Source organism: Canariomyces notabilis, assembly GCF_033297395.1.
Source record: "Canariomyces notabilis strain CBS 508.74 unplaced genomic scaffold N656scaffold_35, whole genome shotgun sequence".
Lineage (NCBI taxonomy): Eukaryota > Fungi > Ascomycota > Sordariomycetes > Sordariales > Chaetomiaceae > Canariomyces > Canariomyces notabilis.
This window is the reverse complement of record NW_027041857.1, coordinates 117,805-131,133: the sequence shown is the minus strand read 5'-3', so window position 1 is coordinate 131,133 and position 13,329 is coordinate 117,805. Positions and strand designations below refer to the sequence as shown.

The 13,329-nt window shown below is 54.4% G+C and overlaps 4 protein-coding genes across 4 annotated transcripts; 2 read left to right on the top strand and 2 right to left on the bottom strand.

The window, feature by feature from the left end:
- Positions 1–1,670: 1,670 nt before the first annotated feature.
- N656DRAFT_784598 (uncharacterized protein) lies at positions 1,671–2,870 on the bottom strand. The gene has a single exon (XM_064816207.1). The coding sequence runs from the start codon at positions 2,785–2,787 to the stop codon at positions 1,690–1,692; it is 1,098 nt and encodes a 365-aa protein (XP_064665632.1). The 5' UTR covers positions 2,788–2,870; the 3' UTR covers positions 1,671–1,689.
- Positions 2,871–5,370: 2,500 nt separating this feature from the next.
- Positions 5,371–6,289, bottom strand: N656DRAFT_681857 (H2A-like protein; the record flags this gene model as incomplete). Its single annotated transcript, XM_064810565.1, has 3 exons — positions 5,371–5,553; positions 5,657–5,788; positions 6,179–6,289. Coding segments are annotated over 3 exons (426 nt in total), but the record flags the coding sequence as incomplete, so codon positions are not given.
- A 1,424-nt stretch (positions 6,290–7,713) lies between these two features.
- On the top strand, positions 7,714–10,534 carry N656DRAFT_451573 (uncharacterized protein). The gene is made up of 4 exons (XM_064809688.1): positions 7,714–9,212; positions 9,268–9,551; positions 9,620–10,017; positions 10,124–10,534. Exons 1-4 carry the CDS (start codon positions 7,813–7,815, stop codon positions 10,418–10,420), a joined length of 2,379 nt encoding a protein of 792 aa, XP_064665630.1. The 5' UTR covers positions 7,714–7,812; the 3' UTR covers positions 10,421–10,534.
- A 1,381-nt stretch (positions 10,535–11,915) lies between these two features.
- Positions 11,916–12,944, top strand: N656DRAFT_718858 (uncharacterized protein; the record flags this gene model as incomplete). Its single annotated transcript, XM_064812314.1, has 2 exons — positions 11,916–12,715; positions 12,776–12,944. 2 exons carry the CDS (start codon positions 11,916–11,918, stop codon positions 12,942–12,944), a joined length of 969 nt encoding a protein of 322 aa, XP_064665629.1.
- Positions 12,945–13,329: the final 385 nt, after the last annotated feature.

Sequence of the window (13,329 nt, the reverse complement as noted above, 5' to 3'; positions counted from 1 at the left end):
ACGCCTCAGGGCCTAATAACTCTTTTGCATGCCTGAACGCTACATACCGATCGCATCCCAGAGAGTTGCAACGGCTTCTAACTGGTTTAACATCTATATTTTTAGGAAGGTTGAGATATTGTCGAAGCAGCGAAGAACATGTCTTTTTTGGGTCCGCGTCTTGATCTCCACCTTCCGCCTTCCGCCTCCAGAAAATTCAGACGTGCGCGGCAGCAGGGTTCGAGCGTGCCGGGCCCCACCAATGCTGAGCATCGTGCAGCACATAGTTCGGTACAAGCGCACATACACACATCGATTGGGCCAATGTGTTTAACCTGGCACTTACTTGTTCTTCGAGCATCCAATTGTCAGCAATCTTCCAGGTTGTGAGGTTCGCGCCCCTCATACTGTTTAAGATCCGGGCAAGGTAAGTGCCTATTTAGCGAGCTGCTGCTGCCTCTGCTAATCATAATATGTTAGCAACTTGGTGACTCAACAAGTTGTCGAATGTCGGTGGCTCCAGGCACTCTGTGACCGGGTACGTAATGGGGATGCGAGGCACAGGCTGCTGAATGGTTAGCAATGGGTTGGGCTCTTCAGCCGCTGCTTCCTAAAAGTTTAAGATGTGGGCGGGGCGATTGAAGATCACAGCAACCTGGAATGGCCAGCCAACAGCGGCCCGATCGCATGTCACGGCAGCACCTGCAATCATTGAGCATTCGACCTCGATCGGTTACCTGCGGTCAGGATTCAGGAATGCGCCAGCATCTGCACATGGGATCAGTGCACAACACCAATAACCTTGGACACGTCACGTGTATGCCGTTACAATAAGTATGCATGTTGGACCACAGTTGCGGACGTTGGGTTACTTCGACGGAGCGCTACCGCCGCGTGACGTCTCGGTTGGCTTCATTTTCTGTGAGACGACCTTGTGGTTGGCCAACCAGCCGCCAACCGCCGTTGTGCTGGAGAAATGGCCGGGTTATTAAGGGACTCTCAAAGAGAGGCCTGACGAGGTAGGTACAGTACTTACTTTGTAGCCTTACTACTAAGCTGACAGTTCAAGTTGAAGGTAGGACTCCCAGTCCATGCCTGGAGTATCCTTCAATTGCTATTTAAGGTACTGACCATAGACCGAATGGAAGAGAGAAGTACAGTGTGTCACATCAGACAGAGATCGTCCGATAGCAGTACTTCGGATGAGTTCCTGCCGAGATCTATTGACATTGCCGAGAAAGTCAGGTTACATTTACACGCAGGGCAGTAACGGCTGTTGAAGTCGATCCCGGCATCTATCACATCTGAAAGAAAGGGTCTTAGTGAGCATTGTACGAAGTTTGGAAGAGCCAGAGGAATATTAACTCCCTGGCTATTCAGGAGCCCCTCGGGCACTCTGCGGCCTCTGCGTCAGGGACCGGAGAACAGATTTGCACATATGGTGCACCGAGTAAGTGAAAGACAGGGAGTTCAACTCTGGGGTCATGAACTGGTCCATTGATTGTCACTACGATGAACTCGTGCCCGTACGGCACTGATGGATGAAGAGGGGGGGTATTTGATATTTTGGCATCCTGTTAGGTGTTAAACTACCTGCCCGGCGCCCAGTCTCGCTCAACAGTCATAGCTACTAAAATGTGTTATGGACAGAACGATGTCCAGTTGGTGATAGATCCGACGCAACCCGGCCTGAGGTCGACAATACTAGTATCACACCTTCAATCTAAATTCACGCAGATACTCATAATCCGGCATAGCATCGCGGACCGTCTTCTCGATAAGCCCAGCCGCCTCAGGCCCAAACTCAGCCTTCCACTTCTCCACCTCAGCATCGATGTCAACGGCCGCCGGCGCCTTGTCCTTGATGATGCCCTTGCTCGCCACCAGCGTCGACGTCATGATCTTGGCCGCCTCCTTGCTAACGTCCGGCGCGCCATCCGGTCCACCACTCTCCCCATTCTGTTTACCAGCCGTCCACCCGGAAGGGACACCTTGCTTCCCATCATCCCACTCAAACTGGACCGCGCTCCTATCCAGCCCTGCCCGGTCACAGAACTGCAGGACAACTTCCTGGTTGTGGATCACGTCGTGGGCATCCAAGACCAGGGGCACCGTCGACCCCCCGGACTGCTCGCGACACCAGTCAAAGAGGTAGCGCGTCCACTTCCACGTCATGTTGGACAGCATGGCGCCCTTGATGCCGTCTTCGTCCATCATGTGGAGCTTGCTGGAGAGGTTCATCATGGCGCGGTACATGGATGGCCACGCGAGCGCCGGGTGCCGGATGAGAAAGGCAAACTGCCACGTGCGCAGGTACTCGTCTGAGAGCAGCGTCTTGTTGAGCGGGGAAAAGGTCTCGCTAGGGCCGTATGCCTCGGGCATGGTGAGGCGGAAGCTCTCTTGATGGGAGCGGGCGGTGACTTCACCACTACCGTTGGCCGACGGGTCGGGGAGGACCTCCAGCATGAAGGCTGGGTTGACAAACCAGAAGGCGTGCTCCTTGGTGAACATGAGCTTGCCCTTGTCCCGGGCCTCGGCGCTGGCGGCCTCGAGATTGTCAAAGCATTGCTGGTAGAGTTGGCGCATCTCGGTCTTCATCTCATCGGTCCACTTGTCCAGAGGGGTGTTGAAGAAGTTCTTGGCGCTGGCCGACACGAGGGCCGGGTAGAAAAAGTAGCCGGCTTTTTCGTTGGTGAATACATTGGGCTGGTTCAGGATGTTGATCACCTTGACAAAGAGATTGGAGGCAGTGCGTGGAATGCTGACGAGGAAGAGACGCTTGGGGTTTTGCTCCGTGGCAGCGGCCATGACGAGGATCGATCGACAATATTACTTATACTAGGTATGTATCTGCTGTGTAGATCACCGAGCAATGAGCGTGGGAGAAAATGGCACAATTCCAGGTCCAGATTGCGTGATTCGGCTGGTACGCTGCCTTAAATACGTCGCAGACGACCTCAGAGTACTTTAAAACACACCCTATCTCCCCTGATCTTCCATTGATCCTTTGCCTGGATGCAACCTCCGTCAGGAGCCCTCACCATTTTGCTGCTTGACAAATCCCGGTAAAATCGCGTCATGGAGAACCCCCTCGGCCCAGTTCGGCGCCGACTGTGGAGTTATCGATACCTCGATTGACATTTTTCATGGGCACATCGGAACTCGGACCATGTTTCTCAGCCTTCAATGAGTCTTAACGGTCTCGGGGATAAGCGGTAGCCGACTCGGTCAAGTTGACCTGCCGCTATGTTACTGTTACATCGGCAGTTGAACGAGGTTACGAGGGACTTGGCTGTCTGAGCAGCGGTCAGACGCCCTGACGCGGGGTTGGTATTAGGAGCGGGAGTGGCCACTCGGAGAGCCAGGAGGTTGGAATGACGCATACGGAACTCCCGGGACAAGACGTCAAGTTCAAGTTGTGCGGAATCAAAAAGAGACAAGAGCAGTTTGTTATTATTGGTAAGAGTTGCTTTCACGGCCTAGCGGCCCGAGCCGACGGGGTTACGAAAGCCTAGATTTTGTTATGTGAGAATGAGTTGGGAACGTGGGGTCTTAACTCGGGACTTCTGGAGTTGGATCATTGCTCAACAAAACTACCTACCTACCTATCAATGATATGTATGGGTTCCGTTGACCTGTCATACGGTCATACTGGATTATGACCTGTGCCATGCCCGTGAGAATCTGCCAGTGAGAATCAAGATCTAAATTCCAACTGGTTGTCGGTGCCAATCCGTCCGTGTAAGACTTCCTATGACCTTGGTCTCGCTGTCTGCAGTGTCTGGTAGTCTTGAATCCTACATGTATACTAGGTAGGTAGGTACCTGGTCCCTCTACATGTACTCTCAGCTATCCAAGGACCAGGCTAATCCGGAGCAGTGGAAGGCTGTACGAAGCGTAACTGGCTTCAGGTTAATGCTTGCAAGTTGAAGGCAATCGCTTAGCTGGAGATATCTAGTTCAAGCAGTGTTGAAAATTCTTTAAGTAGACAACATAGGAGTATGGACGCTCATGAAGCGACGGACCCAATGCCTGAAGAGCTTGGGCAGATATGATCACCTAACGAGACTGTGACAGATACCATCTTACTTAAAATAAGGTACCATATACCTTGCCTACGTCGCAAGAGGAGACCCAAATTAGCCTTGACGGATAATCAAAATGGACACATGGTAGTGTTGTGGTACAGAGATGTTGCAATAAAGTTTGACGGCGCATCATACCCATCACGGATATGACTTGGAGCTATCTCACTTCGTAGGTTGATAGTCAACGTTGGCAAAAACTCAAAAGATGCAGTGAGAATTCTGGTTCTATAAACATAACTCTCCTGAGCAATCTATGGCCTAATCAACACCCGAGCGATACATGAAGTTCATGTTACCTAGGTATATATGACCGGATGGTAGCAGGAATTGTAAGGGAACTTCCCGTGTGGTGGACGATAGGCGGCAGCTTCAACTTTGCATCTTGGAATGATGCGTGAAGCATATGGATCTAGACGTGCGGACAGGCATCAGGCGACGTCCTTTAAGCTGAGCTCCAAGAGATGCCAGGATATCTAGATGCCTGGTACACATGCGTTCAATTCCCGTGAGTCTGCAAATTCGAAAGCCAGTTGAGTCACCGCTCACACCCAAATCATGCTCAGGCTTGCCAGGTTACCTACGTGTATGTACACACATGTTACGAGAGGATACCAATCTCCCCAGTCGCCCATGACATCCTGACCTAGGCCGCTGGGTGACAGGCATGCCAGGTATAATGAAGTAAAGGATGAAACTCATGCCCGATGATATGATATTGTTCTCCTAGCCTGCTGCGCGCCCTTTACGGGCCGAAGCAGTATCGTAAACGGCATACATAAACAAGGGGCAGCCCTTAAGAGGCCTATCCGCCTGTGGGTTGCACATGGTCACCTCGATAACGCACCAGCCAGTACCCTGCCCCTGCTGGCAACATCAAAAAAGCACAGTATTGTTGTGTTGTTACAGATGTCTGAGCCCATGGCAGTGGATCCAGGGCGTACGCTTGACCATCGCACTGCTCGATCCATCGCTCAAGTTCCCGTTCCCGATTCAACGGCGACCTTAGGTGGCCCACTCCAGCGCGTCGCTTGTGAGCTCGTTGTCGCACCAAGTCGGGCGTGATGTAGTGATGTGAATTGTGCAGCCAGTAGTGGTGGCACACCTCGCCAACGGGATGACATGGAAAAAGAAGAGTTTGAGCCCAGGAGTAGTAGGGCTCCGCATCGCAAAGAGAGAAACCAGTACCATACCCGTCCGACCATAAATACCATGCAAAAGGGGGCTTCTCTTGCGCTTTCACAAAACCCCCCTGCTAGAAACATTCAATGCGCCACTACCGTCGCAAGCTATATCTCTCTTATGCCTCTGCCGCCTTGGCCTTCTTTTTCTGCTCCACTTTGAGGAGAAGCGCGCGGTTGATGTGCGGGAGGACACCACCAAAGGCAATAGTGGCGCGGATCAGGGTATCCAGCTCTTCGTCGCCGCGAATGGCTAGCTGAAGATGGCGGGGGGTGATGCGCTTCACCTTGAGATCCTTGGCCGCATTCTGGGTGTACTGTTAGTCCATGCTTGTGATAATAAGAGGACGGGGACAATGGCATGCTGTGTCCGATGCCACTGTTGGGCAAGGTATCTAGGAGAACACGTACCCCCGCAAGTTCAAGAACCTCGGCAGTGAGATATTCCAGCACGGCAGTAACGTAAACAGCAGCCTTGGCGCCGACGCGCATCTTGTTTTGTGTGTTTTGCTTGAGGAAACGCTTGACACGGCCGCATGGGAACTGCAAGGCGACTTGTTAGCGGCAGGCATGGCGGACAAAGAAACGAGAAGCGACCGAGGAAATAAGAAAGCGCGCGTCATTGTGCCGCCTGCCGAGGAACCAGCGCGGGGCTTGCCATCGGTCGAGAACACGTCGATTCAAGCGCAGGCAGGCAGGCAGGCAGGCAGACGTATCGCAATCGAGGTAAGGGCGATGGTAAGGACTGGGCGCAACCGGCGATGCCAGTGAGCAATGGCGTGGATGAGGGTGTGGACAGATCACGGTTTCTGCGAGGGTAGGAAGCCAGATGTTGTGGAGATGAAGAGGGACGCGTATCGCGATACCGGAATCTTTTGAAGATGCAGGGATGATAGAAAGCATGATAAGGCACTCGGTAGCGACGCGACATACCTGGAGACCAGCGCGCGCGGAGTGGCTTTGCTGTTTCTTGGGGCCGTCGACGCCAGACGTCTTGCCGCCGGAGCTCTTGCCTCCCGAAGACTTGCCCTTTCCGCCGGCCATTGTTGTTGCGATGGGTTGGATGCGGGCGAATGCGCGGGGTGATTGCGGAAGGTAAATATCAAGTCGAACAATAAAACTACGCGATAAATAGGATCAGGCGCGGTTTCGAAACTTTTTAACGCAATGATGGGTGATTCGAGACGATGTGGTGGATTTTTTGGGGTGATGGTGTTGAAGATGAGTCGGATGGCGAAGGCTGTGTGTTGACGAGTGGAAAATCTTAGCGGACTGGGTGGGCTTGCTGATGATGCCTCGCGGGTGCTGTTGTTAGGTTGCGTCGGGGAAGCTCCAACCAAACAAACCTTAACATTGGTACCTGAGTACTTGTGCATTACCTAAGCGGGTTTCCGCCCAGTGACTTGCAATCCAAGAATCGTACGGCGGGCGGTAAGCACACGGGACGCAGTTTAGGGAGGACCGCCACTGGTGATTGCTCGAGGCAGGCAGCTTGAGCAAGACAGCGAGCGACCTCCATGGTATCGGAGAGGACGCTAACTCTGAACTGGAAAGCCGGCGCTGCTTTTACCGTGCAGTATCAATTGTCCTTTTGACGGCGTAAGACGTTGGATAACGGCCTGCTTCCGGGTCGTTTGGGAAGTCGTTCCCCGCAGGATTCCGCGTTGCTGTTCAAGCTTCATCGCCTGACTGAACTATTGGAATGCGAGTTTGTAACTCCAGGAATGGACATCCATGATATGTGGTGGCACATCTCCGTGGTATGTGCAGATGAGAGAAGAGTCTTGCCAATCTACTGTGGTAGTATCTGGCCTTGGTCTCAAACTCAAAGGTGAGGTGATGTCGCTACGGGGTTGTGGCCCGTGGGTCGTGTGGTAACACTTGGACATGGTGGGTCACCTGAGGCCCGGGCGCTATTGAATGCGCCACAGCTTCATTGCATCTCCTACAACCTCGAACTACAGAACTCTCACCAAAGTTTCCAACAAGTGACGGAAATGGATCAGAAAGGTCTTGTTCCTACCTACGGCCAACGTTGCCAAACCAGATTCGAGTTTTAACTGGGTTTTGAAGCCAAACCACGTCTACTTAGCAGAGTGACACGCGATGGAAAGCACGAATGTCCAAACTGGTAAGTTCAAATCTGAGCGACTCAAAATCGAGGTGCACGGCACCGCCACGCTGAGGTAGCCGCAAGGCTAACCGCGCCGACTTTTCAGTTTGTGCGAGTTTGGCGCAAGCTGAAACCAATAGAACCAATAGCGCAGTATCAATATTTGGGCTGCGCAAAGCCGGGCGGGCGGCCTGGCGGCTGCAACAGCAACCGCCGACGTATTGGACGGTTGGACCAAGATGGGCGAGATTTATAGAAACGCAACAGTCCCTGTGGGCTCGATATCCACAGGTGTTGCGGACAATGGGAGAATTCAACACCTCTTGATGATTTGATTACTCAGTTGACTGCCAGCCCCTGACTCACAGCCTGCACCGACCTCAGCCCTCAAGTCTGCACAAATACCAAGGACAGCAGGGCGAGGGCACCGCCGAGTTCAGGCGCTCAAGTTGCCATGGAGACCTCCTCGTCGCCAATCTCTATTCCCACCAAACAGCATGGGTCTTCTGCAATGCGAAATCGCCAAGATGCCAACGAGGACCCAGCAGTCGGATCGGCTGCAAAGTCGCCGGCGCAGTCTGAACTCCAAAGAGCTGAAGTTGCTGTCCGAAAGGACAGGGAGTTGCCTGGGAACCGACCGCTTGAGCGACGGGACACCACCGACAGCTGGGTCTCGGGCTTTGCCCAGCGACGGTCGAATACGGGCTGGTCACTGGATGGCGCATCCGTCATCACCGACGCCACAGAGCCCCCAAGCCCAGTCACCGCCTCCTTCCAGGACGAAGCTTCGTATCTTGACGCAGCAAATTATGCGTCATCACCGCGGCAAAGCAATTTGATGTCTCATTCACTGGCCCTTCAAAATTGCCCGCCATCCACTCCACCTTCGCTTTCCTTCTCGGATACACTCAGATTCCGACTGTACCGTCACGCCTCATCGCTGGATAGCGCCTCTCCACCTCGGCACCGACGCGTGGAAGAGATGGCGAGTCGAAGGGGGAGTGCCGGAAGGAGCACAGCTTTGGGCGGGGCCGGCACGGGACAGGCGCTGCCTTTCCGTACGAGACCAAGCCAAGCAGGTCCTTCTGTCGACGGCAGCAACACCAGAGATACCAACGATCTTGTCCAGAGCGACCATGAGACTGGAAGTGCCACTGTCAATACCCCGGAGAGTTCGGATTCGGCCATAGAAGACCCTGGTCAGCTGCAGCGGGAGCACACGGACGTTGCAAGGCAGGAGGACGATGTTGTGGAGTCCTGCCCTGGTTCGGCACGCATCGAGACCTCGCCCTCATTGTCAATTCACAACGAGATGGTGTCTCCCGACAAACCGGACGACAGCATAATCCAGGATGTCTGCGAAAAGGTCATCAAGCACGCGTTCGGTCTAGAGATGGAGGACCTCGCAGCCGCCGGGGTGGTTTCGGCCGCCTACGAATCCGTCCGCTACTGCTTGGATGAGCTGTCCCACGTTGCGCTTAGTATCCGTCCGGGCGATGCTGACCTCCTGATATGCGAGTCAACGCGAGAAACCGCGGGCTTCGATGGCATCCCATTCGGGGGCCAAGCTGCTAGCAGTGACTCGGGAGCTAGGGGCGGCGAGAGCGGCAGAGCCAGTGGCAATGGCGGCGGTGCCCAGAAGCGTCCCAACGGCGGCCACGGTAATGACGGGGGCGGCGGTCAAGGGACCGGCGATGGGAAACGGCGAAAGGTCTCGGGGGGCGTTCAGCCAAGCTTGCAGCCGCTGGAATCGCAATTCAGCTGCCCGTTTCGAAAGCGAAACCCCGTGAAGTTTAACATAAGGGACCACCAAAGCTGTGCGCTTCAACCGTTCCCAACCTTATCCCTGTTGAAGTAAGCATATCTGAGGTCTATCCCGCCAAGTTCTTGAGTGTAACGCTAACCCGAGCAGGCGTCACGTCAAAAACTTCCACAAGCGGAAACCGGTTTCCTTCGCGTGTCCGCGGTGCAAGCAGGGCATGGGGACCCAGAAGGCTCTTAATGACCACTTGGCCGTGGATAGGGATCAGATCTGCAGCGTGCAACAAGCGCATCACACTGGAGACCCAGAAGACGGCATCACTGCCCAGGTCGAGGAACTTCTTAATGAGAGGAAGGCAGAGGTCAAGGTCGATACGTGGCAAAGCCTCTGGAAGACGCTGTTTCCGGAAGATACAATGATTCCTGAGCCTGGTACGTCGTACATACCGGATCTAATCCTACTCCTGAGCTTATGGTGGCTGATGATTGGCGACGTATAGACTTTGTGCCTCCGATCGAACTGGATGAAGTATATGCCGAATTCAAAACGGAATATTGCCTTGATAAGTTGCGGCAGGGAGTTCAAGGAGGGCTCAGCGACCACGACAGACCTGAAGAATGGATGGCAATTTTCCAGAGGCACATAGACTTGGTATTCGGCATCTGCAGGGCTAAAACAGACGGCATGACGCCACGCCCCCGACGCAGCCGTGCTCAAACGCCGCGGGACACCGCAAGTCTCCACACGACCTCGAACGGGGTCAATCTCGGTCGTCTTGCTGTCATGGACCGGAGCAACGAAACCGGCGAGCCGCATGGCAACATCAGTCCCTCCTCCTCAGCAGACAGTGCCGACGGCAACCGTTCCCTGTTCGTGGTACCGCACATGCAGTCACATGTAGGTGTGCCGTATGCACAGTCGAAGCCCGTGACCGGCCACACTGGCGGCGGCGTTGAGGACGACGTGATGACAGGCTTTGTTGGACCTGCGCCCGGAGTCACAGTTCCAGTTCCCGACCCCGACCAGACTCGAATCACGAGCCCAGTCACGGTCCCGCCGCAGGTCTATTTCCACGGCGGATTTCTCGGCCCGGGTCACGGTCACGCTCAAGGTCAGACGATTGGGGGAGGCCAGTACCGGGTACTATCGCGGCCCGACTCTGCTATCAACCTCCACGGGACCTATGCGGCTCAGCCCTGCCCGGCTCAGGCTGTGTACCCTTGCGTCCCCGGCGGCGGCTTTCCCGAGAGCCATCATCCTGGGCCATCGTTCTGTCCCCAGAATGGGTATGAGAACGTGAATTTGAACCCGGGCTCGGGTATGCATGGGGGCTTTGGTCACCCGGGCCGCCTGCCGCGGCGGCCTGTGCCAGTGCCGGGGCAGACGTCGCCGGCTGTGGACGCTGGGTTGGGCCCGTCGGTTGACTTCTTCCAGGGACGGTTGATGGATAACGGTAATGGTGGATTTGAGAATTTACCGCCGCAACACTAACAGTGATTGCTTTGGCTGGGCAAGGCTGTGGATGTAATGATAACAGAAAGGCAGGGCAACTGTGTGTTTGTAGCGTGGATTACTTGTACTCCTAGTAGTAATGCATCCGAATCCGTTCCAGTTTCCTACATGCGCTCGACGTGTCCATTGAGTAGGAGAAGTTTCAACAGCCAACGCTCAAGACAATCTGCCAAGTCAGCGAAGGAGCAGATGAGAGGGCAGGTTGTTCTCTGTTTGCTTTGTTAGTCTCAGCATCAGGTCACTCTTGTAGCAACCTGAGTCCACCTTGCTCATAAGCAGCTGGTAGAGATCAAGCCGATTTCAAGGATTGCTTGATGCTCTGTGTCTTTTCCATTGAACAAGTTTCCGCACTCTGTATCACTCCTGCTTCACGTTGGGACTAAGACCTGTCAGAGTCTCAAACTATTGTAACAACTAATCAACAAGCAAGCCACACTCTCAATATATAAAGACCACTAGTAGTAGCCTGAACTTTATATATTACTCCATTCAGAGCTTCACCAACCACCCCATTTATAACGACAGTTTCAGAAACATTCAGCTGTGCCCCAACGTGGGCCTGTTATATATATATACCTACTTACAGAGTTGTTCAAAGATATCACAACAACGATTCGTACTCAACCGCCCTCTCCGCTAACGGTCGGGTTGCCGCAGCTAGTAACGCTAGCTAGATTACGGTGCCTTGGCTCAGCCTAATCACGGCCCAGGCAGCCCAACAGGCCAGGCGCAAGGCACGCACTTCCAATTGCAGATGCTGACATCACGCTTTGAGCTTTGAGCGGGGCATTTGCATTTCACACTAACATCCAATACCTTACCTCACTCAACTGGTACCTTAGCTACCTTAACGCAGCACATCCTGCGGCGCTGCCTTGTTTCTCGTTTCGGGGAGTTTGAGTTTGGGCTTTGAGTTTGTATCACGCAACAAACTGGTTCAACTGGAGTCCTGGATCACATCAATGATGCCGCCTGTTGGGCGGGTGGAGCCGGGATTTGACTCGGAACTTGAACCTCCCCGCACATCGTCACGGTCTGGATCTTCTGGATCTTCTGGATCCGCGCCGCGCAAGCCAACACGGCACCCGGCCGGCAGTTTTGTCCATGACCGCCTCACTCCCGGTTCCTCGGGCGGAGTCTCCGGCCCGATCCCGCCGGCGGCCAGCCATCATGGCCATAGTTCGATTCATGCTTCAGGTTCGTGCAAGGAACTTAAAGCCAGGGATAAGGATGATAGGCCTGGTCAGTCGCCCGGCTGCACACCCGAACACACCAGCGATGCCATGGACCAAGCCTCAGATCACCCTCCGGAACCGCGACGACCTCTCCACCTCCTAACCCTCCCGCCCGAAATCCTCCTCCTCATCCTCCGCCACGTCTCCTTCGCCGACATCGTCCGCCTACGCCGCACCTGCAAACCCCTCCGTTCCCTCGCCAGCCCGCAGCAAATCCGCATCCTCCTCGGTCCCGACCGCCTCCGCGCCCAGCTGCTCGGCCACTGCAGGAACTGTCTAGTTCACGACCCCTTCCGTGCCCGTCTACTGCAGCAGTCCCACGCCGACCCGGGGTATCCCTTGGCCAGCCGCTGTCTGGACTGTGCGCTGAAAGCCCGCGACCCGAGGATCCGTGTCGGCAGGAAGGTGACGTTTGCGAATTTTGAGACGGTTTGGGTGTGCAGATGGTGTGGATGGCCGGTGACGGAGGGCGCGGCGTTTGGGAGTGAGCAGTTTCATCGGGTGTGTTATAAGAGGTATAAGGATTGTTTGTTTGGGCATTTGATTTTGGGGGTGGTGCAGCTGGGGTTGGGGATTGTGGCGGCTGCCCTGGCGTGGAGGTATTTTCGGCATGTGGTCATGGTGCTGGCCCCGACGGTGACGGGGTTTATCTTGCTGTGGGTTTGTCTGGTTTTGGTGGCATGGAGGAACAGAAGGAGGACGTACCATTGGAGTTTGGTTATGGAGCTGGCCATCTTGGGGCTTTGGATACCGCCGGTGTACTACCTTGGGACTGAGATCGCTCGCGCAGGGGACCAGCCGGTCCCAAGGAGCACCCAGGCTGCTTTGGCCATGTTTGCCTTGAATATGTAGGTCTTCGGTTTTGTTTCTCTCTGCTGAGAAGTGCTGACACATGCCCCTTCCGCCAGGCTGTTTCGACTCTTCAACGTCCTCGGGAACATTGTGATTCTCTCGAGATTCGATACCACGGAATGGCATCGAACGGGCGTTGCTTCATGGAAGAGGCCGCTATGCCACCTAGCACGGGTCTTTGTCTTTTGGACTTATCCTTACTCACTTGAGGAGAAACCACGGTAATGTCTCCCTGGTGTATACAGTACTTTGATATACCAGCTGTCTATACCTTCTGCTTTGGAAGTCCTATACACAGATCTACAGATACCAACCAGGCAGAAAGCGAAGATGCTGCAATGTAAGAGCGTTGGGGAGTCCCCAAGAGATTCAAGCCGCCATTGGGGCAATGCGGTTCAAGCTGACAATTAGCTGTTGCAGATGAGGCGGACACCGAGGTCTCACGCAGCGCTATACTGCATATTCTCTGGATCCAAGATATCACTCACGAATCTCAAATAGGGGTGGACACCTTCCGGGTCCCGGATACATACAATCTTTCCCGGCACTTATCCACAAGCCAGTTTAGACTTCAGGTTACTAGAGAGTGACCCTAACACCCCACGATTGG

Coding starts and splice junctions, on each gene's coding strand:
- N656DRAFT_784598 (XM_064816207.1), bottom strand. CDS start 2,787: ATGGCCGCTGCCACGGAGCAAAACCCCAAGCGTCTCTTCCTCGTCAGC.
- N656DRAFT_451573 (XM_064809688.1), top strand. CDS start 7,813: ATGGAGACCTCCTCGTCGCCAATCTCTATTCCCACCAAACAGCATGGG. Junction 9,552..9,619: donor TACAATGATTCCTGAGCCTG/GTACGTCGTACA, acceptor GGCGACGTATAG/ACTTTGTGCCTCCGATCGAA. Junction 10,018..10,123: donor TACCGCACATGCAGTCACAT/GTAGGTGTGCCG, acceptor CCGGAGTCACAG/TTCCAGTTCCCGACCCCGAC.